General features: G+C 42.0%; 2 protein-coding genes across 6 annotated transcripts; both read left to right on the forward strand.

Annotated features, from left to right (window-relative positions):
• Positions 1-306: 306 nt before the first annotated feature.
• On the forward strand, positions 307-12,392 carry LOC132228582 (arylamine N-acetyltransferase 1-like). Its single transcript, XM_059685217.1, has 2 exons — positions 307-407; positions 10,136-12,392. The coding sequence occupies exon 2, from the start codon at positions 10,142-10,144 to the stop codon at positions 11,012-11,014; it is 873 nt and encodes a 290-aa protein (XP_059541200.1). The 5' UTR covers positions 307-407; positions 10,136-10,141; the 3' UTR covers positions 11,015-12,392.
• A 4,976-nt stretch (positions 12,393-17,368) lies between these two features.
• On the forward strand, positions 17,369-25,313 carry LOC132228583 (arylamine N-acetyltransferase 1). Of its 5 annotated transcripts, XM_059685222.1 has the most exons (4): positions 17,395-17,430; positions 19,544-19,661; positions 21,484-22,398; positions 23,894-25,313. In XM_059685222.1, the coding sequence occupies exon 3, from the start codon at positions 21,490-21,492 to the stop codon at positions 22,360-22,362; it is 873 nt and encodes a 290-aa protein (XP_059541205.1). In that variant the 5' UTR covers positions 17,395-17,430; positions 19,544-19,661; positions 21,484-21,489; the 3' UTR covers positions 22,363-22,398; positions 23,894-25,313. The 5 variants fall into 5 exon arrangements, with proteins under 5 accessions (XP_059541203.1, XP_059541205.1, XP_059541202.1 ...); XM_059685219.1 differs by lacking the exon at positions 23,894-25,313 and having other exon boundaries at positions 17,396-17,430; positions 19,544-19,706; positions 21,484-23,877; XM_059685218.1 differs by lacking the exon at positions 23,894-25,313 and having other exon boundaries at positions 17,396-17,430; positions 21,484-23,876.
• Positions 25,314-26,941: the final 1,628 nt, after the last annotated feature.

The raw sequence follows: 26,941 nt of genomic DNA on the forward strand, positions 1-26,941 counted from the left end.
TATCATAACCCGAGAGAGTGATTTGAAACATCTATTTTCTGCCTCCTCTAGCTTAATGGATCTGCTTTTCGTGGGCCCTCCCAAAACCCACATTACTCATAGGACATCTGGCTTCAGGTTCCTTAAAAGCAGGAACTGTGCCAAACACAGGACATATTCCTCACAGCCTGAGGCTGGGGCTCATTACGTAATATAGCTTTCTAATCTTCTCCAATGACTTGATTCCAAAAGGAGGCACACAAGGTCAACCTAGGGCCCCACACCTACATTTCCCAGAGATCCCTGGGTGACTCTACCATAAGTAGACTCCAGGGAAGGAGCAGTTTGGACAGCTCACTTCTTGTGCTGGCTCTGCAAGTGGGAGGACTGCAGGCACCCTGGTCCTGGTGTGGGCTCTAGCAGACTTGGTAAGTAACTTTTTTATGCTCTGAAACTGGGGATTTATCCTACCTCCAATGTGAGTCTAGGAGACTAGATACTGCACCATTCCTGAATTTCAAGTCCAAAGGTGTTTCAAAAATGTCTGACATGCTTTATAGTGTAATGGTGGACATAACAAACCTTTGGGCCAAACTGTCGGGATTGGGGTCATAGCCATACCACATCCTCGCTGTGAGACCTGGGCATCGCTCAAAGTCAGTGTCTCTGCCAGTAAAATGAAGCTCCTTAGAGAGCTTACTTAAAAGGCTTGTGAGGATCAAAGAAGAGGATTAAAGAGCGAATGTTTCAGGGAACTGAATTCCCACGTTGGATAACTGAAACAGTGATGTCCATCCCTTCTGTCTCTAACGGGAGTGTCCACAGGGCCCAGTTAGTTCTGCTGGTGGCAGGTGCATAACCATTCCTGCTCCCTCTGGATTAAGTGATCAGAACTTCTTTAATCCAAATAGCCAGGGAGGCTGGGATGCATTGTCAAACTACTGGAGGAGACTCAGGGGGAGGATCTCCAGGAGCCATAAAGTACAAGAATCAACTCCTTCACTGTCAGGCAGACTGAGGACACCCTCCCTGGAAGGGCTGTGCAGAATTCCATGGGCGAGCAGACAGCCCAGGAGCCAGGGGCTTAAGGGCTTTCAGCTCCAGGCACTGCTCCCCTGCTCTGGCGCAACATCCACCACAACACCTGGGCGGGCTCTTTTTGGGCGGGCTCTTTTTGGGCGGGGGGGATAAACTGCTCCTTCCCTTTGGAAGGGCCCTCACTTTAGTTTTATGCTCACAAAACTATTGATTCAAAAGGAAGTTGTTAACTCTCAACTATTTACTCTATCCCACCCAGAGACCTACTTTGCTTGCCTATGTGCTTAAAGAGTCAGAACCAACTTCCATGAGCAGACTATCTCTGGATCAATCAGCTTTTCTTCTTCTATATTAGGCTCTTGGTTACAGTTTCATTTAAGGTGAAGAGGAAAGATCTTTAACCAAGTTGAAAATTGCTGTCATATGTGAAAGAATTCTAGAGATGGGGAACAAGTCCATTCTGCATATGAATCTGCTCTGCAGGGATATATCCAAGAGGGCGATTTGCAAAGGAAGTAGCATATGGCAGAGGGATAAATCAAACAGTAGGTCCAACTTCAATACTGACCATTCAACAAAACAACAGGCATTGCTGTGATCCACAGGAAGAGGTCCCTCTTTTGTCTGACATGCGAGGCCCTCTGAAATTAGCCTCATTCTGTGTATCTGACCTTTCTTCCACACCACTTTCCAAAATCCACCACTCATGTGTCTCAAGTCAGGTTCCCAAGATTCAGACACTCAGACAAGGATTTATGTGCAAGTAATTTACTACGGAAGTGCTCCTGGGAGTGACCAGTAAGTATAGGAAAAGAGAGATTGGATAGAGGAAGAATCCTAGTGGGTATGAGATTCAGAAAAATCCCCAGCTTCTGCTTCAGTTTCAGTGTGGCTGTGAATTATGTCTTAGACTTTGCCAGACACAATGCAAGGGTAAAATACCTTGAGCCAGAAACTCATTCACGCAGAGCTGCCCTGGCAGGATAGGCATTCCCTGGCTTGCCAGCTGTCTGCATAGGAAGGAAAATCAGTTCCAGGAGTTCTTAAGAGGCCCTCCAAAGAGAGGCTGGGGTGCAGGTCCTTAAGCATGAGGACACAGAGCCAGTCCAGAGGCACAGTGAAATGGTAAGACATCTGAAGGGACCTGGGTGGTACAAACAGAATTCTCCTCATAGTAACCTCAGTCCTGAAGCCTCCTCAATCCCATGTGCCCCCTCTAGGTACACTGAGCATGCTCTATTCCTTACCCCTCTGTTCATGGTGGAGGCCAATAGGTCTAATGAGTTTCATTTACTTTAGACAGAGAGTACCCTCTCCAACTCCCTTCAGACGCCACTCTGCCCCAGTTATTATACTGGATGCTTCCTGCCTTTCCAGTTCAGTCATTTAACCAGATTATGTTCTAGTGTTAAGCATGCTTGATCAAATTTTCCTAGAAATTTGGTATCTTTGATTTTTACATTTCATTTTTTGCTTTTGGTGAGTTACTCCTGGGTCTTTCTTCTTTCCTGAGATATACTCAACATTGGGCTCAGATATTGGTTCACTAGAACATCCGTCTTATTGATTCAGGTCATCTGCTTAGACTCTTTCTACTTTATTCATATCACATACATAAGCACATTTCCATTTACTTAATCATCACCTTTAACTAAGATTAATATACAACATCATTTCTGGCATGGCAACTTTGAAGATCTGAGTTTAAATACTAGATAAATGAGTCATCTTGGGGAAATAATTTCAATCCATGAACTTATAACTTCCTCTTCCTAGAATTAAATATAAGTATAGGTATCAAATTCTTAATTTGACCCTAGAAAATAGTATTTAAAAAATAGTAATTACTATTAAACGATTATTTGTTTACTTGTATTTTTATTTCTAAAAGTTTTGTAAAATCTTTAGGAGAAAGCTAATCAGAACAAATAATTGTAATTACATGTTAGAAAAATCATATTTACTAGCATTGAGAAAAAAATAAAGGATAAAACTTTATAAACATTTTCTAAACTCTCTTAAATTGCATAGAAAAAGACTAGAAATAAATACACCAAATTATTGATTATAATTCTTTCTTAGTGTTGAAATTTGGAAAATTTTTTCTCTTCAAAGAATTCGGAATTTTTTTAGTGTATCATAAGGACTTAAAAAACGTTTCTGTAGGATAGGACAGTGGTCGGCAAACTCATTAGTCCACAGAGCCAAATATCTACAGTATAAAGACTGAAATTTCTTTTGAGAGCCAAATTTTTTAAACTTAAACTATATAGGTAGGTACATTGTTATTAACTTAATTGGGGTACTCCTACGGCTTAGGAAGAGCCACACTCAAGGGGCCAAAGAGCCGTATGTGGCTCGTGAGCTGCAGTTTGCCGACCACGGGGATAGGAATGCTTTCTAAAAGATTCCACTAATGTGCAGAAAACACATTAGAAATCAACATTAGTAAAAAAGAGACAACTTTTACTATATTTTTGTTCAAGTAAACATGTTAATTTAACATTTCTATTTCCATAAAACTGGTTGATTCAATACCCACAGTTCTCATAACTTTTCTACTCTTAGTTTTGTAATAAAAGGAGCCAATATTGTCCATCAGTCCTTTGCTGTGGCCTCTCTCTTCTTTCTTTACTCATTTTAATTTGCACTTCATTGGCCAATTTAGGAGGTAACACTTTATTGGGGTAGTTAGCTCATCATTCATTCATTCCTCAGGTTCTTTCATTTTTGAGATTATGTTCATATTCATGATACCTTTGTGATTAAATGAAATTCTAGCTGAGAATAGTATTTTGGGATCAGACTTTTCTCTTAACTTGGTAACATATGACTGTGGAATGTTCTGATGCCAGCCTGATAGTTTCTCCCTTCTAAAGAGTTTGCTTTTCTGCCAATACCCAAGTAGTTTTCTTCATTTTTTTTCTTTTATTTCTAGAGTTTGGACCAGGAAGAAGAAACATTCTAAGTGTTCCGAATTAAAACGAAAAATTATTCTACATCTAACTTCCTTAGAAAGATATTCAGTGCTTTTCTGAGACATCTCAGTGGGCTCCCTAAGTGTGTTTACTCTGTGCCGTTTAGTCCTCTCTTAAACTTATGAGCAAGTCCAAAATGAAGGGGTGTATCACTACATAGCTAAGCAACAAGCCAATATGTGAACTTTATAATGTTTTCAGTCAGTTCGATCCTAGCAACTATTTCCTAAATGCTTCCATATTTCACCCTATATCATAACTTTAGTAGTACACAACCTCTTATATTGAGTCATGGAATGCTCAGGTATAATTTGGTTATAACATGTTGCTTACATCCAGGAACCTAACAGAACTGGCTTCTTTGGAATGGACTTGAAATTACTAAATTCTAAGTTAACATATCTTTAAAAAACACACAGAAGCCCTAACCGGTTTGGCTCAGTGGATAGAGCGTCAGCCTGCGGACTGAAAGGTCCCAGGTTTGATTCCAGTCAAGGACATGTGCCTTGGTTGCGGGCACATCCCCAGTGGGGGCTGTGCAGGAGGCAGCTGGTCGATGTTTCTCGCTCATCAATGTTTCTAACTCTCTGTCCCTCTCCTTTCCTCTCTATAAAAAATCAATAAAATATATTTTAAAAATACACAGAAAACAAAATATAGCTTTTAAAGAAAATTTATAAAGTAATTTCCAAATAGAAGGAATGTAGGACAACCCAAGAACAAAACGGTCAGGCAGGTCTAAGCAATACTTTTCTTGTGCCACATCACCCACCCTCTTTACTTAGTCAGCACTGCTTCTGCAGGCAGAGGCAGAGAGGGTTGGGAGGGGCTCCTTAAATTACAGTCGTTCTCTCTGTGGCTGAGAGGTAGAGTTTTAGAGCTTGTGTAGATGTTGATGAAGGATACAGATGCAAGTTAGGATGAGAAGAAATGAAATGAACTACATAGATTTTGGGGGGGAAATGTTAGTCATTAAGAGTAGAGAAAGCAGAAACACTAGCAGAATGGGAAGAATAGCTGATCAAAAAAGACAAATAGGAGAATCCAAAAGTAATGACATTAGGAGGGGCAACAGAAACACTCAGCAGCTTCTACAACACCAGGCCCCCAGCAGGCTCCCATGAATCCAGGACCTTGCCTCAACCCAGCACCTGCCAGTGTCAGTAACCTTATGATACAAGATCCCAGTAGGATCCTATGAACCAAGGCTCCAGGCTCATCTTAGTGACAGCCAGCTGTAGGAGCCCCAGGTAGCTCCCATAGTCCACAGAAACTTCCTTGGTACCAGGTACCCAATGAGTCCCTATTAATCCAAGTTCCTCGTTAACCCTGGTACCTCCTGGCTACAACAGCTGTAGGCAGCACTTATGGACCCAATTGGCTCCCACAGCACCATGCTTTCAGCAGGTTCCTGCACAACCCAAGTCCCTACCTCACTTTGGTGCCAACCAGCTAGAGCAGCCCTAGGTGTTTCCTGTGGCCCCAAGGCAGTTCCAAAGGCATCAGCCTCCCATCAGTCTCTCACAAATCGAGGCCCAAGTTTCACTCCAGTTCCTGCCAACTCCAATAGCTCTAGACAGCTGTATTGCTCAAATCAGCTTCATTGGCTACAGGCTCTCAGAGAACTACTGTGAATGGGGTTCTTGGCCCACCTGAGTTCCAGCAAGCTCAGGCTGCCATATGCGGCTTAGAGGCCACAGACAGCCTATTGGTTCCAGTCAGACTCCTCAGCTCCAGGATCCTAGATGGCTCCCTGATCCACACCAGTACCTACTGGTTTACATGGTACCAGGCCTTCCCAGTGGCACCCGGCTTTTAGCCCACCCAGGCACCAGCTGATTCCCATGACAACAAGCTTCCAACTGTTTCTGTAAGCCCATGTTTCAGGCTCATCCCAGCACCAGCTGGCTCCCCTACACCAAGGGCAGCTCCCAGTGGGCTTGAGCTAACCAAGACATGTCCCAGCAGAACTAGCCCTGTGGCCCTGGGAGGCTTCCTACTAATGTCCATGAACCCAGACTCCAGGGGGCACCTCTGAGCCCAGGTTCCCAGCAGAGCCCAGCACTAGGCGGAGTACTGCCTTCCTGGCTTTGGACCTGACCTAGCACCAGCTGCACGAGACGTCTCAAGGGAGTGCTTACACAGAAACTACAGACTCCCCACCCAGAATTTCTGGACAGGCTGACTGGGGAAATGCTTGGACTGTAGAAGTCAGCCTGTAAAGACTGGAAGGTCTTTATATGGACAGACATCAATGCAAGTCCATAGGCATCATGAATAATCGAGGAAATATAACTCTTCCAAAGGAAATTAATAAAATTCCAAAACTAACCCTAAAGGAATGGAAATCTATAAATTGTTTGACAAAGAATTCAGAATAATCCTCTCAAATTCAGTGAACTACAAGATACACAGAAAATGACATTAAATTAGAAAAAATAGTTAGAAAAATAATGTATGAACAAAATGAGAAAATAAATAAGAAACAAAAGTCATTAAAAAACAAATCAGAGCCCTAACCAGTTTGGCTCAGTGGATAGAGTGTTGGCCTCTGGACTGAAGGGTCCCAGGTTCGATTCTGGTCAAGGGCATGTACCTCGGTTGCGGGCACATCCCCAGTAGGAGGTGTGCAGGAGGCAGCTGATCGATGTTTCTCTCTCATCAATGTTTATAATTCTCTATTCCTCTCTGTAAAAAAATCAATAAAATATATATTTAAAAAGCAGAAATTCTAGAATTAAACAGTAAAATGACTGTACTGAAGATTTCAATGGAGCTTCACAGCAGACCTGACCAAGAAAAGAATCAATGAACTATAATACAGACCATTGAAATCATACAGTCAGAAGAGTACAAAGAAAAAAGGATGAATAAGAATGATGAAAGCCTATGTTAATTATGTGATATGACTAAAGAAACAATCGATACTTTATTGGAGTCCCGGGGAAGGAGGGATGGGGGGAGAAAAAACTTAAAGGAATAATGGGTGAAAAATTCCCAAACCTGACAAGAGATTTAGATATCTAATTCATGAAGTTGATGTCACCTCAAAATTTCAACCTAAAATAATCTTTTCTAAGACACAATAATAAAATGGTCTAAAATCAAAGACAAGAGAGAATTTTAAAATCAGTAACAGAAAAAAAATCTCACATTAAGTATCCCCAACCCCCCACCAGAAGGTTTATCGGCAGTTTTCTCAGCAGAAATCTCACAGAGCAAGAAGAGAGTGAGATGATATACTCAAAGTACAGAGGAAAAATAAAACTGCCAAACAAGAATACTTAGCAGCAAAGTAGTCTTTCCAAAGTGAAGAGACACTTCCCCAAATAAGCAAGAGCTGGGGGAATTCATCACCACTAAACCCCCTTTGCAAGAAATGCTGAAAGGAGTTCTTAAAGCTGAAAGAAAAGGATGTTACATAGCAAAAGAAAACATATGAAAATATAAAATATGCTGGTAAAGTATGTAGTAACTGAGAATGTTTTAATAATGTAATATGGTAGTGTGCTATCACTTAACTCAAGTATAAAGGCTTAAAGGACACTGCTGTATGTCAATTACATCTCAACTAGAGGCCCGATGCATGAAATTCATGCAAGAGTGGACCTTCCTTCCCCCAGCTGCCGGCACTGGCTTCCCTCTGTCACCCGGGACCCGGGCTTCCCCCCGGCTGCCAGCAGGCACCTGTGACCCAAGCTTCCCTTGCAGCCCCGGCTTGGTCCAGAAGGTCGTCCGGAAGGACATCAAGTCTAATTAGCATATTACACTTTTATTATTATAGATAAAACTGGGGGGAAGGTCCTAAGTTTAGATAACTGAAAAAATGAAACAACAAAACACAGCATGTTACTGATATAAAAATTACACATTACACAAAGTAACAGAATCAAGATCCCAGAAATAAACCCACTCACATATGGTCAAATAATATTTGACGAGGGAGTCAATAATGTTACACAGAGAAAGGATAGTTTCTTTAATACATAGAAAACTGGACAATTATGTGCAGAAGAATGAAATTGACCTTTATCTTACATCACTCACAAAATTAACTCACAAGGTTTAAAAAGTGAAAGGTACTCCCAAACTGGAAAACTGCTAGAAAATACATAGGGGGGAAGCTTCTTGACATTGGTTTTGGCTCTGACTGTTTAGATATGACAAGAAAAAGCTCAAGCAACAAGAGCAAAAATCAACAAGTGGGACTATTTCAAACCAAAAAGCTGCAGTCAGCAAAGGAAGTAATCAGAAAATTAAAAGTGCAACGTGTAGAATGGGAGAAAACATTTGTAAACCATCTATCTGGAGAAAACATTTGTAAACCATCTATCTGATAAGGGGTGAATATCAAACACATACAAGAAACTCATTCATATGCAGACTAGTGCAGCCATGGAGAACAGTGTGGAGTTTCCTCAAAAAACTAAAAATGGAACTCCCATTTGACCCAGTGATCCCACTTCTAGGAATATATCCCAAGAAGCCAGAAACACCAATCAGAAAGGATATATGCACCCCTATGTTCATAGCAGCACAATTCACCATAGCTAAGATTTGGAAACAGCCTAAGTGCCCATCAGCAGACGAGTGGATTAGAAAACTGTGGTACATCTACACAATGGAATACTAAGCTGTGGTAAAAAAGAAGGAATTCTTACCATTTGTAACAGCATGGATGGACCTGGAGAGCATTATACTAAGCGAAATAAGCCAGTCAAACATAAATATCACATGATCTCATTCATTTGTGGAATATAATGAACAACATAAACTGATGAACAAAAACAGATCCAGAGACAGAGAAACATCGATCAGACCGTGAAACCTCAGAGGGAAGGTAGGGGAGGGTGCATGCATATAAGCCTAACCAATGGTCACAGACAACAGGGGGATGAGGGCATGAGTGGGGGGGGGGCAATGGGGGGATAAGGACACATATATAATACTTTAATCAATAAAGAAAAAAGAAACTCATACAATTCAATAGAAAAAAAACACACAACCCTGAATAACCCAACTAAAAAATAGATGGAAAACTTGAATGGGCATTTTTCTGTAAAAGTATTACAAGTGGCCACCAGGTTCATGAAAAGATGCCTAACGTCACAAACCTCAGGAAAATGCAAATCAAAACCACAATAAAATATCCCCTGAACCTGTTAGAATGTCTATTACATAAAAGACAAGAAACAACCAGTGTTGGTGAGGTCATGTGAAGAAAAAGAAATCCTTGTATAGTGCTGGTGAGAATGTACAGCAACTATAGAAAACAGTATGGAGGTTTCTCAAAAAATCAAAAATAGAACTATCATGTGATCCAGCAATCCGACTCTAGGTATACTGCCAAAGGGAATGAAAACACAATCCTGAAGAGATACCTCTACCCCCATGTCATTGCAGCATCATAGAAAATAGTCAAGAAATGAAAACATCCTAAGTGTCCATCCAGCAATGTGAAAGAAGAAAACCATAGCTTTTGCCACAACATGGATGGATCTTAAGGGCATTATGATGCTAAGTGAAATAATTTAGACAAATAATGTTAAATACTTTATGTTTTCACTTATATGTGAAATCTAAAAAAAGCCAAACTCATGGAAACAGAGAGTAGAATGGTGGTTGCCATGAATTAGAGGGGCAGGTGGTTAGGAGAAGTGGGGACATGTATGTCAAAGGGTGCAAACTGCAAGCTAGAAGATAAATAAGGTCTAGAGAATCGAATAAATAGCATCTTAACTATAATTAACAATATTATATTATATACAAAAAGAAATAAAAAGGAAGTTGGTAAGAGAGATCTTAAAAGTAATCACCAACACAAAAAAAGGTTACAAAATGGTGTTAGCTAATCTCATTATGGTAATCATTTTGCAATATAAATGTATCTAATCATCACATTATACACCTTAAACTTACATATGTTATATGTCAAAAATAACACAATAATGAAAAAAGTTTTTATTTAAAAATGAATTTAAAAAATCTTTAAAAGAATTATAATTACAGATGTTTATAACCACTTTAACATTAGCATTTGTCTGTATATACTTAAAATACATTACTACAATTAACCTACTTAAGGAAATCCAACTGCAAATGTAACAGTATGTGTTTTTGTTTTCTTTTCTTTGCCATAGGGGATCATGGACATCGAAGCATATTTTGAAAGAATTGGTTATAAGAACTTTAGGAACAAAGTGGACCTGGAAACATTAACTGACATTCTTCAGCACCAGATCCAGGCCATTCCCTTTGAGAACCTTAACATCCATTGTGGGGAACCCATGGAATTGGGCTTGGAGGCTGTTTTTGATCAACTTGTGAGGAAGAACCGGGGTGGGTGGTGTTGCCAGATCAATCAACTTCTGTACTGGGCTCTGACCACAATCGGTTTTGAGACCACGATGCTGGGAGGCAATGTTTACAGCGTTTCAACTGAAAGATACACCAGGGCTATCATGCACCCCCTGCTGATGGTGACGGTGGGTGGCAGGAAGTACATAGTTGATGCTGGGTATGGAAGCTCTTACCAGATGAGGCAGCCTCTGGAGTTAATTTCTGGGAAGGATCAGCCTCAGATGCCGTGCATCTTCCGCTTGACAGAAGAGGGAGGAACGTGGTACCTGGACCAAATCAGAAGAGAGCAGTACGTTCCAAACCAAGAATTCCTTAATTCTGATCTCCTGGAAAAGAAAAAGTACAGAAAGATCTTCTCCTTTACGCTTGAACCTCGAACAATTGAAGATTTTGAGTCTCCGAATTCATACTTTCAGACATCTCCAGCATCTGTGTGTGTAAAAGACTCTTATTGTGCCGTGCACACCCCAGATGGAGTTTACTGCTTAGTGGGGTTTACTCTCATGCATCGAAGATTCAGTTACAAGGATAACATGGATCTGGTGGAGTTTAAGACACTGAATGTGGAAGAAGTAGAGGAAGAGCTGAAAAAGATATTCAATATTTCCTTGGAGAAAAAGTTTGTGCCCAAACGTAGTGCATCTTGTTTTACCATTTAGAGCAATGAGTAATAAAGTGGATCAGTCCCCAAAGGCAATGGAAATAAAAATAAATGAATGGGACTACACCAAACTCAAAGGCTTCTGCACAGTGAAAGAAACCATCAACAAAAGAAAAAGGCAACCAGCCTAGTGGGAGAAGATATTCTCCAACAATACCTCTGCTAAGGGGCTTATATCCAAACTATATAGAGACCTTATACAACTCAAGAACCAACAAATCTAACTAAAAATACTTTCAACAATAAAGTTAAATTTTAGAAAATGAGCAGGGGACCTGAATAAACACTTCTCCCAAGAAGACATAAAAATGTCCAACTGATGTATAAAAAAATGCTGAAATTCACTAGCTATAAGGAAAATGTAAATCAAAACCTTATGAAAGGGAGGGGGGTAGTGCTGGGTGAAAAGGTGAAGGGGTTAAGCAACAACAACAAAACTTATAGACAAAGACAACTGCATGGTGATTTCAGGAGGGGGTGGAGGTGGGTGAGGTAGAAGAGGGGAAAGGGGGATCCATGGTGATAAAAGGAGCCTTGACTTGAGCCGGTGAACACACATTGTGATAGACAGACGATGTATTATAGAATCGTTCTCCTGAAGCCTATATAATGTTATTGACCAATGTCACCCCAAATTGGCTTAATTTTTTTAAAAAGAAAAAGGAAAAGATCCAAGTTAGTTAATGCTGCTGAGAAATGAAGAATTATCACAAATATAAACTTCTAATTTAGTAATGAGGACATCACTGGTGACCTTCACAAGAGCATGCTCAGTGGGTAAGTGGGGATGACAGCTTGATGAAAATGAACCGATGAGAATATTCAAATAAAGAATTAGAAACAGCACTTATTAGTCAGTGAAGACTGTACTTTGTACAATATAAGCTACTGGTCCAAACAGGAACACAAACTATAATATATTTCTGTGTGCTTACATACCAAACTCACAGTAGTCAGCTGTTCAGAGAAGGCGCTAGCTTTCTATGTAACGCTTTGCTTTTTACTTTTTTTTTTTTTACAAGTAAAGTGCACTGGATTACTTATATCAGCCTTCAGAGACTGTTAGTATTTCCCTGTATCCCTTCTCTTCCTTGTGAGCACATGGCTAGATCACATTTTCAATGCTCACAGCAGTTTGGTAGAACCATGTGACTGAGATCCAACCAATGGAATGTGATAACAAATGATAGGCAGAGCTTTCAGCTTAAACCATGAATGCTTCCCACCAGTGAGCCCACTGCTATCTTTCCCCACTGGCTGATGGAAAAGACACTAAGGACATAGAGAAAGTGGGGCCACAGATGAGAAGATCTGGGATCCCTGAACAACTGTAGGGTACAACATGGGAGGTAATGTGGGTGAGAAATAAACTCTTCCAGAATTTTTCAGTGTTTCTTTGTTTGTTTGTTTCAGTAGCTGGCTGCATTTACCTTAACTAATATGATAAATAAATATATAATTAATATATATTTTATCAGTATAAATTGGATTTATAAAAATAAAAAACTATTTTTATTATGACGTGGGAAAAATGAGAATTTGGGGGAAGAAGAATGAGAATTTGGGGAAGTCTTTACTGTATCTAAGTAAACTGATCAATTTATTGCTCAAAGCAGGACACTTCTGAGAATGAAAGGGGAAACCACACATTATTATGCCAGGATAACAGGTATAAACCAGGACTGCCCTAGGCAGAGAAGCACAGTCATTTTACTCAAAAACCCATCCAAGATCTCATTATTAGCCGAAACCGGTTTGGCTCAGTGGATAGAGCGTCAGCCTGCCGACTGAAAGGTCCCAGGTTCCATTCCGGTCAAGGGCATGTGCCTGGGTTGCGGGCATATCCCCAGTAGGAGATGTGCAGGAGGCAGCTGATCGATGTTTCTCTCTCATCGATGTTTCTAACTCTCTATCTCTCTCCCTTCCTCTCTGTAAAAAATCAATAAAATATATATATAAAAAAAGATCTCATTATTAAGTAGAGAGTGTTTTTTCCATATATATTGCTTTAAAACAGGAGGTCAAAGGAAAGGTTATGGACCCAGAGATCCATGGACTGGGCCCAGATCATAACCAAGGACCTTGGACTTGCCAAATCTCACTGTTCTCAACCATCACAAGAACTTCGCGGAGAGCAAAGATTTGGTCCTATTCTTGTTCAATGATTGCAGCCAACCAAGGAGCCTGGTAATTGCAGGAAACTCTGATATCTGCCAGCTCTAGAGTTAGTCACTTAGAGTGGTTCCGAACATGGGCTGGGAGGCACACTGTGTGAGGAAGTCCCCACTCTACCACTTCCCAATTAGGTGACCGTGAGCACGTTATTAACCAGTCTGGGCTCCACTTTGCCTGTAGAGTGGGAAGAAGAAGAATATTTCCATCAAAGGATTGTTACTGAGCACGCAATGAGATAAATAAGGTAAAGTGCTTTTAAAAATGCCTGGCACTGAAAACACTCCGGATAGGTCAGCCATAATGACTGCGGTTGTCATAAACGATCTGAAATGTACATCTCATTATCCTGTTGGGTGCTAGATGCATGTGTGTCCAGTGACCATATGATGAGGACTGTTAAAGAGAGACAGGAAGTTTGAGGCCTATATAGTCCTAACCCTAAGTCAACTGTTTCAACGCTGGTAGATAAAAAGAAAATGTCTCCAAAGGAGCATTTTCAGACATTTCCCAACGGACCTTGCTCTTCCCCACGTTACAGCCAGAGCATCTCTCCCCACTGAGACGGGGTGGACATGGCCTCTGTTTCCCCAGGCCTGTCTGCTTTGCTCTGCAGCTCTCGCCTGACTAGAACCTCTGTGCTCATGTGGGGTCCGAAGGGCTGTGAGGTCTCACTGTGTCCCACTTGATCAGCACGTAGCCTGCCCACTGCTTCCCTCCCCTCCTCGTCCAGGACTCCCAGAGCCAAAGTTTCTGAGACTTTACAAACTACATTTCCCCTTTTTACAATAACAGACTTTTCTTCTACTCGATTCTGTCCTTTAACATCCTCTCTCCTCTTACCATGTTCATTTCACTTTTTACTCAAGTTCCAGCACCCCTGACTAGGAGGTCCCAGAAACCATGGCTGAAAGTCATGATTCTAAACTGATCCTGACTATCCCCAGACTCATGAAATTTGCTGCTTTTCTCAGATTGAAACCAGATACAATGGGTCTAGGACACCTGTCACTACTTGACCAAATTAAGCAGAGACAGGGGTGAATCATATATGAGTGTTTATTCCAATAATGCTGGTAGTATGGGAAGAGCACTCAGTCACCCTGGGAATTCTGCTCTGATCCCCACTTGCCAGTTGGCTGATTATATAGGCCTGAGGGAGAAGATAGCTATGTGCAGCTGTGAGCTGCAAGTGTAACAGAGAAAGCGCAGGGTAGGGTCTGTGGTTGGGCCTTCAGGAGTTCAAAGTCTGATAACAAGGTGGCTAATCTTTTATGATGTTACAAAAGCTCATCCTGTTCCTGAGGCAAACTCCTAGAGGGGGGCAGGGTCCGTGCACAGCAACTGAATCAAAGCGTGTTCTGTCCCTGGTCTGTTCTCAAAGTGTATTTCTTTTATGAGCAATGGACCCATCAAGCATCTTATCTTTTTATGGCCTTGTTTCATCCTCCAGTTTCCCAAGGTCTGTAAGAAAACCTCTTACCTATAGTTAGTAAAGTGAGCAATTATGAAACAACTGTGGCTCTATTCTTATTACATGCCCTTCCCCACTATCAACATCACTACGGTCATGTCCCCTAAACAAAATCATGTCTGAAGTAGAAATATTATTTAACAATTTCTTTGAACATTTTAGTTAAAATCCAAGAATTCCAGATCATTCTGGAAATAACACAAAATTATTCAAAGCATTCACCGGAATAGATCAAATATTTATACAAGAAATTGCTTCTTAAACTCATCTACGAATAGACGTTTCAGCACTTTTCTATTTCCTAAGTAAGTATTTTTAATTTCCACTTGGGGAACACAGTTTCAAGTTGAAAATTATTCCTAGATTCTGGCTTACTGCACACTATTAAAAATAATAATAACAATTTTAACCAAATGTCAGTAATACAAAGGAATACATATACATATGGGGAAAACAGAAAACATGACAAAAAAATTACTTGGTAATAAAATCTCTACTTGGAGCCAGTGTCCACCATGAATGCCTTTTTCAGATGAGGTCAGAGAAAAGAAAGCATTCCTTCCTCCTGCCTTTACAGAAATAAAAGCATGTTCTTCAGCAAGGAAAAAGAAAGTACGTGAGGAAAATTAACTCATAGTGGAATCTTTACACTAGACACACACAACTTCTAGTGCTTATTTATTAAAAAACACAATCAGGATTCTTTCAGATTGCCTGTGTGAGGGTGAAGATGGGGCCTTCCTTCTTGTTATCCTCATTGCTACTGCCAGCCACCTCTGTATCTCTGTCCCTCCTATGGTGAGGAGAGTGCTAGGTGACAGTTCATGTATTTCCCTGTTTTGCTCTCCTTCCATGAAGAAATCATAGGAAGTAGTGAGATTTCGCTTGGACGTTTGGATGGCCACTCTGCTGGAGGCAAGAGAACATTCCGGAGCCCACAGAAATCCCTGCCCTGTCCCCCCAGCGGTCACTGCCCTCAGACACCAGGACCCATACCTTGGGCCTGACTCTCCCTTGGCCTCAAGCCTTGTGATCTGAGATTCCTGAGACAGTTCTTGCTGGAGATTCTCATGTGTCAAAGTTCCCAGGATCAGGGGGACAATAGTCATACTCGATTGAACAACCTCTGTTTCATACTTTGTGCCAAAATAGTCCAGCCCCAAAGCTGTATTATGGGATTATGTCCTTTTGAGCAATGTCTTACAAGTTCTGCTCTGCCATCTATCCTTCATTGCTGCTGTATCCTGGTGACAACAGAGGGGTGTGTCCTCAACACCTTGCCATTTACTTCACAAACAGGAAACCTGAAGGGTCAGTAGGAATGTGAAGAGCTGTGCAAACTCACCAGTAGTCAGAGAAGTGCAAATTAAAATGGAGCTATCACCTTAGGTACGTGAGATGGGCAGACATGCGAAGGTTGCTAACAGATGTGTCAGTCAGGATATGAGGAAATCGGGACTCTCTACACAAGAGGACAGTGATACTCAGTGAAATTAAGCACGCATATGCCCTGTCCCCAGCATATCTCATCCCTGTGTATGTCCAGGTAAAGTTCCATGTCCACCTGCAGGGCATGTGAAGCAAAGTATTCATGACACTGGTGTTGTAGGAACTGGGAGTTGAGGGCATCTAAGTGCCCTTCGCAAGTGGTACTGGTAAGTTCAATGAACTTGGTTGGTTTCCTCCAAAACCAGACCCTGAGATGAGGGTTTGCACTTAAGTGGCTTCTTTGGGAGGTGATTTAAGGAAGCACCAGCACAGAGTGGGAAAGGCAGCGTCAGGGCCACTTTGAGAGTCAATAAAGGGAACATATTGGCAGGTGCCCTCAGTGAACAATAAGAACTTAATCTCACTAGAGGACATTGGGAGACATTGTTGTTCGTGCATCAGAGTAATCGCACTTGAGCAAGTAGAACTTGAGGGTATTTATCCTTCAACTGGCATCATCCTGGGCTGAGTGGTGGTCACAGGGGCACTAAGTTGCATCTCCATCTGCCTGCCCAAGCACAGGCCAAGAGAAAGGCCTCCCAAATCCATGCAGCAGGACACCAGAGCTATGGACTAGAACCACTAGTGCCAAAAAGAGGGCATGAAGCAACAACTGTGTCCCGCAGACAGGCTTCAAGACGCAGCACAGAGGAAATGCAGAAGAAACAGCAAGAGTTATGCAGCAATATCATTAACGTGAATTAAAAACACAAGCAGCAACACCACGTTACTGTGGACACATCACACTCACACCATATATTCAGACTAATTTGGGGAGCAGGGGGTGGTGAGTGGTACTGAGGATGGGGGATGACTGGCAGAAGAATAAAAACCAAGTGGCTTCATGGAGATCGATGAAGAAATGGTATCATCAATTTGGGAGAGTAATTTTAGATCTTGATTTTTTTTTCCTGCCTCTTCTAGTTTAATGAATATGCTTTTCCGGGACCGAGGTAAACCCTCACCTCCCACATTACATCTAGGACATCTGGCTTCAGGCTCCCTAAAGCAAGGACTGTGTCAAATACAAGATCATTCCCCTCACTGCATGTGTGACCTAAGGCCCATCAAATAATGTAGCCTCCACCTTTCTTCAATGAATACATTTGAACAGGAGGTAGACAGGACAGCCCAAGGCCCCACAACTACATTTCCCAGAGATCCCTGTGTGACTACAGGGAGGGGCTGTTTGGAAAGCCAGGGAGGGCACTTCCTGTACTGACCTCAAGTGGGAGGAGTGAAGTCAGTCTAGTTCCTGGTGTGGGTCCTAGTTGAACTGGGTAAGTGACTCTTTTTAGCTTTGAAATGGGGGCTTTTTCCTATCTAAAATGTGAGTCCAGGACGCTAGATACTACAGTGCGCTTGAACTCCAAGTCCAGAGGTGGTTCAGAAAGTAGGTGACACCTACTTAGAATCCTTATGCTGTAAGGACTGTACATGTGAAGATAATGGACCCTTGATTCAAACTGTCTGTGCCCACAGCAGCAGGTGCCCACAGCAGCACCTGCGGGGCTCTTTTTCGGTAACCTGCTCTTTCCCTGCCCAAGGGCCCTCATTTTAGTTTCTCACAAAACGGCTGACCCCACCTTCTCTCACTCAAAAATAGTAACAGCTTCCTGTCAATTATCTAATGTACCCTGCCCAGAGACTTATTTCTTGGCCCTTTATGGGTTTTAAAAGTTCAGAGCCAACTTTAAAAAATACGCTGATATCACCTGCATGTCTGAGTTTGTCTGAGTTTGTTTGAGTTTCTGCTTTTCCTTAGGAGTGGGAAAAACAAAATCAAAAACAAAAACCCACTCGAAGCTCCCCTGTTACACCTGATCTCCATGCGTGGGACTCTGGGCCACCTCACAGGCTCTCAGAACACCAAGCGGAGTTGAAGGAGGGTCGGTGGGTGAGGCTTGCCTGACAACCTCTTTCCCATCCGGAAAATCACTGGGCTGGCCACTTGCGCCTGGGACTGAACTAGGTTGTAGTGTCCTTACAGTGGGTCTCAGAGCCAAAATAAAAGGAAAGGGAAGGGGAGAAAGGGAAGGAAGAGGAGGGGAGGGGGAAGGGAAGGGAAATGGAGAGGAAAAGAAAATAACAGCACAGGCAAGAAAAGCCACTCAGAAATACTCCTTAAAATTCTCCTAATCAACTCAGCAATTCCATTCCTTGGTATAAACACAAAATCATTGAAAACACATAGTGTACTGAAAAATGTACTTGAGCACATTCACAGCGGCACTATTCACAACAGTCAAAGGTGGAAACAAGCCAGATGCTCATCAAGGAAGGAAGAGAGAAAGGAAAACAGTGAGTCCATACCATGGAACATTGCTCAGTCATAAAAGGGAATGAAGTATTGACATGTGTCACACAATAAGTGAACCTTGGAAACGTTATGCTAAATGAAAGGAGGCAGCCACAAAATGTGCCATGTTATATAATTACGTTTTTGTGAAATATCCGGAATAGATAAATCCACAGAGACCGAACGTAGAGTGGTGGCTGCCAGGGGCTGGAGGGAATGGGGAGTAACTGCTCAGTGGGTATGGGGCTACATTTCCTGCTAATGACATATTTTGAAACTAGATAGAAGTGGTGATTGCACAAAATTGTGAATGTACCAAATGGTGCATCTGTTCACTTTAACATGGTTAGTTTTATATTATGTGACCTTCACATCAGATATTTTAAAAAGTCTATTCAGAAATGCCAGGAATCCCGGGAGTGGGGTGGACAATTTCACCCCAGTCTGGAAGCGTACTGTGTGGCTTGTAGCCTTGGGGTGGCGGCAGTATTTCTCCTCCTTCCCCAGGTCCTCATTTCAGTTCCTCAAGCACAAAACAGGGCGTCCACTCCTCCCCTCAAAAGGAAATTTTTAAGTTGTCAATTCTCTGTTGTCCAGAGACTTTTTGCTTGGCCTTTACCATCTTCAGCTGAGCAGCTGTTTCTGTGGACTGGCTCTCGGGCCTGCTCCCGGGACCTGCCTGACCTCTGCAGGCATTCACCCAGTGGTAGGGCTGAGAGGCAAGCTCAGTGCACCATGGCCTGTTGAACGATGGCCTCTGAGCAGGACTAGCCTAGCAACTTCCATTTCCATCCAGAAAGTCAAACAGCTGGCCACTTGCCCATGGGAAGGGAGGTAGGTGATAGTGTCATTCCAGTGAAATGCCAACCTTCGCTGGGACAGAGAAAAGGAAAGGGATAGAAAAAGAAAACAAAACACCCACAAAGAAAGTCACTATCACTCCTCAAAATTCTATTCTGCACCAGAAATCTAGACAGTAGGTATATTTCAATCCATAATTGAACTTGTGCTGCCTTATAGCCTTGAGGTACGACAGCACCATCTCATGGGTGAACTAGCTTTGGATCAATCTGTTTTTAATTTTTCCATTTTAGGTTCTTTCCTACAACTTTATTTGGGGAAAGACTAGGACTTTCTTTAAAAACAAAACAAAACTGAAAACCACTGTTGTCCATGAAAGATGTAGAGATCCTAGAGACTGGGAACTGATCAGTAAGTTCTTCAGATCAACCTATTTTCCAAGGGTACATCAAAAGGGTAATTTGTAATGAAAGCACCATGTCACTAGGACAAATTACAGCAGTCAGTTCAATAAAGCAACAAGGATCCATTTGACCCACAGAGGAAAGCAAGTCTCCTTTGCCTGATATTCAAGGCCCTCTGAAGAAGTTGCCTGTGCATCTGACCTTTCTTTTGCATGACTCTCCAGAATGACCACTGATGTGTCTTAAGTCAGGTTCCCCAGAATCAGACACTGAGACAAGGATCCATGTGCAAGTGACTTATTAGGGAAGTGCCCCTGGGAGAAACCCAGTTTTAGCCTGGATGTGAGTTCTAACTCAAAATGTGTCCCAACTCCAGGCAAGGTGGCTGGACTTTCAAAACCTCCCACCAGTCATTCATTGGCTCAGAGCTGCCCTGGCAGGATATGCATTCCCTGGCTCATCCAGCCCTCTGCAGTGGAAGGCAAAGCAGCTCCAGGAGCCCACAAGGGGTCCTCCACGGAGAATCTAGGGCAGCGGTTCTCAGCCTTCCTCACGCCGCGCCCCTTTAATACAGCTCCTCATGTTGTGGTGACCCTCAATTTCATTGTTACAAATTGAACATAATTAAAGCATAGGGATTAATCACAAAAACAACAGGTAATTATATATGTGTTTTCCGATGGTCTTAGGCGACCCCTGTGAAAGGGTCGTTCGACCCCCAAAGGAGTCGCGACCCACAGGTTGAGAACCGCTGATCTAGGATGCAGGTCCTTAAGCATAAGGTCACTGAAGCCAGGCTAGGGGCACAGTGAAATGGTAAGAGACATCTGAAGGGATCTGAGTGGAACACACAGCCTCACACTAACCTCAGTCCCGAATCTTCACCAATCCCATGTGCCCTCTCTGAGTACACTGAACATGCTCTATTCCTTACTGCTCTGTACCTATGTTGGAGGCCAATACGTCTAATGGGTTTCATGTATCACATTAAAAATTTTTTTTAAATTTACTTTAGCCATAATTCTTGTAACTTTTCTACTCTTTGCTCTATAATAAAAGGAGTCAGTGTTGACCATGGATCCTTTGTTGTGGCCTCTCTTATTTTCATTTTGATTCACACTTCATTGGCCAATTAGGAGGTAACACTTCATTGGGGTAGCTCATCCTTCATGCGTTCCTCAAATTCTTTCATCTTTGAGATTGTTTTCATATTTATGATGCCTTTGTGATGAAATGAAATCCTATCTGAGAATAGTATTTGGGATCAGACTTTCCTCTTAACGTAGTAACGTATTGCTGTGGAGTATTCTGACACCAGCCTGCTGGTTTCTCCCTTAAAAAGTGTTTGCTTTTCTACCAAATACCCAAGTAGTTTGTTTCAGCTTTGAATTTCAATAATTTAACCAGAATATATCCGAGTGTTGAACACTGAATCGAACTTTTTCAGAATTTTGCTGTTTTTCAGATTTAATTTTTGCTTTAATTCAGGAAAACATTTTGTTATTTTTATATACAGTTTCTAATTGTTCATTTTGAGTTTTATTCTTCAGAAGCACCAATTGTTTTTCTCTTGGCTTTTTTTGAATTGTTTAATGGCTTTATCTTCCCATTGATTGTTACTATGAGAACCAAGTTTTTCTTCTACATATGTCATTTGCTATCACTGTATTACAATAGTAGTAGTAAACAAAAGACTTATGATTGTAGATAATTATATTGACTGTTTGTATTTTACATATTTAAAATACATTAATTGTAATTAGGCTAATCAAAGAAATCCAAGTGCAAAAGTAATATTATGTGTTTTTGTTTTCTTTTCCTTGCCATAGGGGATCATGGACATCGAAGCATATTTTGAAAGAATTGGTTATAAGAACTCTAGGAACAAATTGGACCTGGAAACATTAACTGACATTCTTCAGCACCAGATCCAGGCCATTCCCTTTGAGAACCTTAACATCCATTGTGGGGAACCCATGGAATTGGGCTTGGAGGCTGTTTTTGATCAACTTGTGAGGAAGAACCGGGGTGGGTGGTGTCTCCAGGTCAATCACCTTCTGTACTGGGCTCTGACCACAATGGGCTTTGAGACCACAATGCTGGGAGGCTATGTTTACAGCACTCCAGCTGACAAATATAGCAGTGCCATGATTCACCTTCTGCTGAAGGTGACGGTGGGTGGCAGGAACTATATAGTTGATGCTGGGTTTGGACGCTCTTACCAGATGAGGCAGCCTCTGGAGTTAATTTCTGGGAAGGATCAGCCTCAGGTGCCGTGCATCTTCCGCTTGACAGAAGAGGGAGGAACCTGGTACCTGGACCAAATCAGAAGAGAGCAGTACGTTCCAAACCAAGAATTCCTTAATTCTGATCTCCTGGAAAAGAAAAAGTACAGGAAGATCTACTCCTTTACGCTTGAACCTCGAACAATTGAGGATTTTGAGTCCGTTAATGAATACCTTCAGACATCTGCAGCGTCTGTGTTTACAAGCAAGTCATTCTGTTCCTTGCAAACCCCAAATGGGGTTCACTGTTTAGTGGGCTTCACCCTTACCTTTAGAAAATTCAATTATAAGGACAATATGGATCTGGTGGAGTTTAAGACACTGAATGAAGAAGAAATAGAAGAAGAGCTGAAAAATATATTTAATATTTCCTTGGAGAGAAAGCTTGCGCCCAAACACGGTGATAAATATTTTACCATTTAGAGTAAGGAGTAGAAATGGTCTTCAGTATTATTTCAGGTACTGAAACTTCTTACCATAAAAAAATTCAAATAAATATAAAAGTAGAGAGAATAAAATAACAAACCCCTATTTATCACCAATTTTACCAGCTATCAACTGGCAGCCTCTCTCTCAAATTTCCTTAGTGACCCCACATGATATTAAAGAAAATCTTAGACATCAAATCATTTTCAACCTTAAAAATGTTAGCACATGTAGCTAGAAAACATTTAAAAGAAACAGAACCACATGTCTTTTCAAAATTAACAATAATAAAGGTATTTAAAAGGTTTTCGTGGGAGAGAATAGTGATTTCTGCTAGAAAAGCGTCCATGCTGGTTGAATGTTGAATTCATAAAAAATGTTTACCCATGGTTCAGTAAATGGAAAATTGATGAAATAGTTTTTATTAAATTCAACATGGATATGTGCCAATCTTTAAAATTCCACATATGTAATTTAGGATTAGAATTCAACAGAGAAGAATGAGGCACGATATTGCTTCCTAATAGTTCTCAAGACAAGGCTTAAACCAACACATAGTAATGTGTGATTAAGCACTCAGAGAGAGACACAGCTAATAATTTCTTACATGGTGCTTTTGCAACCACAGTTCTTTATGTAGCATTTCCTTAATATAGATACACTGATATTTAGAAATTTTCAAATCCCTGAATTAAGTTATTTTGTCTAAAAGTAAAAATGATTGTGAATTTTAAAATACTTATCTGTAAAAACTTGATGTCTACAAGTACGTTAAACATTGTTGGCTAATATGATATCAGTCATGAAGTGTGTGTTTGGCAGAGTTAGGAGACAATGGGCTAGGACTTCCTTGCACCCACTTTCTTATCTCCCAGTTATTTTCTTTTACTTCCTCCCATACTTTGTCGTAAGAGTGTATAGACCTGAGTGCAGATCCTGTGGACACTGGGTGAATTACTTCATGAATCTGTGGCTCTGATCCCTTGGAGGTAAAATGGGGATAATAATCCTACATAAAAGGCGAATATGCAAATAGACCAAATGGTGGAACAACCAGTTGCTATGATGTGCACTGACCACCAGGGGGCAGATGCTCAACACAGGTGCTGTCCTCTGGTGGTCAGTGCACTCCCACAGGGGGAGCGCTGCTCAGCCAGAAGCCTGGCTGACCGCTGGTGAGCGTAGCAGTGGTGGCAGGAGCCTCTCTGGCCTCCCCAGCAGCGCTAAGGATGTCCAACTGCCCTTTAGGCCCACTTCCCCGCAGGGAGTGGGCCTAAGCCATCAGTGGGACATCCCCCGAGGGCTCCTGGATTGCTAAAGGGCGCAGGCCAGGCTGAGGGCCCCCCACCCCCACCCCAAGTGCAGGAATGTCCTGCACCGGGCCTCTAGTACTTACATAATTAAGTGCTAGACAAGAGTCAGCGCTCAATAAATATTTGTTATGTGGATGAATGAAGAATGTCAGTAATGTTTTTGATACTGAGTCAGCATTTGATGAAAGTTCTTCCATCTTGCTTTATTTCCTTAGCTTGAATCTGGTCCTGAATCTGCCTGCTTCTTCTTTGATTAAATATGAAGATGATATCAGATGGTCCCAATCTGACTGTGGCTTTGTGCTTCAGAATTGGAATCTTTCTTATCTATAACTCACATTTTCTGTTTGTGAATTCCAGAATCAGGGTTATAATTTCAACTGCCGACTTGTTCTAACAGTACTCTCCCTTTTTAACTTATGATTATCATGATGATAATGAAAATAAAATAAAATGGAATAAGCATTGCTAAGAGAGGCACTTAAAATAGAGTCAGGAGGCTATGAAGGAAGTGGGGCCCCGGCAGCCTGCCCACAGCTTGCGCCTCAGTTCTCTGAGCTGCTGTTAAGTTACTAACCTGTTGCTAACTCAGCTCCAGGCTGAGCCATAAACACCCTAGAACAACTGCTAAATGGACGCATATGAACTTTACTTCCTCCTTGCAGTTTTTGCTTTCCTCATGTGCATATTGGAACTAATCAATCCCTGGTAACCTAAGTCAGCAATCCCTCATTTGCATGAAAAAAATTACATGTTTTGGGTTTTGCCTTTATAAACCCTGTTTTCTTTATTCTCTCTAGAGTGCAGTTGGGTTGCTCCTTGAATTTGCATCTCTTGGACTGGAATCCTTTTGCTCAAGTAATTGCCTTTTGTTCTTTTTTGCAGCCTGAACCTCTTCTTTAGTTAACAGTAAGTTTAAGAGAAAAACAGTGGCTAGAATGGAAAAATGTTTGTTAAAAGAATAAGTTACTTTGGATGATGGGTGCTTCATGTACTGATGTAACAGTTGGGAGATACTGCTCAGGGTGGAGATTCTTGGGAGAGGTGGATAGGAGACCTGGCAAGAGCTTGTTGGTAAAATCACTTGGTTGATGCCAGAACTAAAGAGGATGTCTAGAGAGAAGTCTGCCAGCCTGGCTACTCTGGTCGCTGCCTCTCAGGCCAGTAAGGGAGCCATCCTGGAAGCTTATCAGACTAACAGGTAGAAAAATCTCACAGCCCTCAGCTGGTTTATCGCAGTGGTTAGAGCATTGGCCCATGGACTGAAGGGTCGTGGGTTCGAACCCAGTCAAGGGCAGGTATATCAGTTGCAGGCTCAATCCCAGTCTGGTAGGGTGCATACAGGAGGCAACTAATTGATGTCTCTCTCTCTCTCTTGCATCGAAGTTTCTCTCTCTGTCTCTCCCCTTCCTTTCCACTCTCTCTAAAAATCAATGGAAAAAATATCTTTGGGTGAAGATTAACAAAAAAAGTAAAAAGTGAAAAAAGAAAGGCCACACAGATACTACCAGGCAGGCATCAGCAGCACCCTGCCCACCAGTGGGTCCCAGCAGCAGTGGCCCAGGAGAAACCAGGGTAACCTCTGCTGCAGGGGAGCCAAGAGCTCAGGTCCCTGACCACACATTGCCCTGTTGTTCCTATATCACCCTCCATCTTTAACCACGCCCCGTGGGCGGGGGCTTCTCATGCACTTGTTTTGTCTACACCACTAAACTTCAGGGAAAAAAATCCAGTGCTTAATAAATCCAAGTCCCTAGTGGGCAAATAGTTTTGGTAATAAGACAAACAAATTAAACCTTAATTGTGTGTGAATTCTTCCTTGTGGATTAGTACATGAGCCAAGTCCCAACTTCTGGAATCAGTCATTCTGGTGCGGTGCCTCTGTAAAGTCTCCCTAAGGCACAAATGCCTGTGGTTTCATCGTCCCATCACCTGAGCCAATCTGTTCTATTTGGTCTTTTCTTTGCAAAGAGACCAATGACAGCTCACACTGGCATTTATCTTTAAGGCAGTGGTTCTCAATCTATTCTAACTTTACCCTTAATAGGACATTCGGCGATATCTGAAGACATCTGGTGATATCTGGAGACATTCTGCGATATCTGGAGACATCTGGAGACATTCGGCAATATCTGGAGACATCTGGTGATATCTGTAGACATTCGGCAATATCTGGAGACATCTGGTGATATCTGGAGACATTTGGCGATATCTGGAGACATCTGGTGATATCTGGAGACAATTGGTGATATCTGGAGACATCTGGTGATATCTGGAGACATCTGGTGATATCTGGAGACAATTGGTGATATCTGGAGACATCTGGTGATATCTGGAGACATTCAGCGATATCTGGAGACATCTGGTGATATCTGGAGTCATCCTTAGTTATCACAATTGGGGGAAGAGGTGCTACTGGTATCCAGAAGGTAAAGGTCTGCAATGCTGTTAACATCGACAAAGCACAGGCCAGTCCTCACAAAGAATTACTCATGCCAAAATGTCAATACAGTCATGCGCCACTTAAAAATGAGGACATGTTCTGAGAAAAGTTTATTAGGCGATTTTGTCATTGTGCAAACATCAGAGAGTGCACTTACCTGGATGGTCGAGCCAACTAGACCCCTAGGCTGTGTGGTACAGCCTATTGCTCCTAGGCTACAAGCCTGTACAGCATGATACCAAACAGCACAACACCCGATTAAATCAAGCACAAGAGGAAATGAGGCAATCAAGAGACGCAGTGAACTTGAGATGTATGAGGCTGCTGCAGGCGTAACAAGGCATTCTGTTTTACAGCAAACTTTTTTTAATAAGTAGAAACAGCATGCTCTAAAATAACCTTAAAAGTATAGTATAGTAAATCCATAACCTGTAACATCATTATTTAGTATCAATAGCGAGTATTCTGTGCTATACTTTTACACAACTGACAGTGCAGTAGGTTTGTTTAAACCAGCATCAGCACAAACAAGTGAGTGATGCAACAACATAAAGTCATTTGGTGACAAGCATTTTTCAGCTTCATTATAATCTTACTAGAGGCCCAGTGCATGAATTTGTGCACAGGTGGGGTCCGGTCACCCGCCCCAATTTGCCCGATCGGGCCAGGTGGGAGTGGGGGGAAGGGCCATGGGTGGTTTGCTGGCTGGTCCCACCCCCAATTGGGGTGGAGGGGCCAATCAGGGGCAGGGTGGGCTGGGGGAAAGGGCTGCGGGTGGTTGGCTGGCTGGCCCCACCCCCTGGTTGAATTCCCGGTGGGA

The sequence above is a fragment of the Myotis daubentonii genome, chromosome 2, assembly GCF_963259705.1.
Source record: "Myotis daubentonii chromosome 2, mMyoDau2.1, whole genome shotgun sequence".
Lineage (NCBI taxonomy): Eukaryota > Metazoa > Chordata > Mammalia > Chiroptera > Vespertilionidae > Myotis > Myotis daubentonii.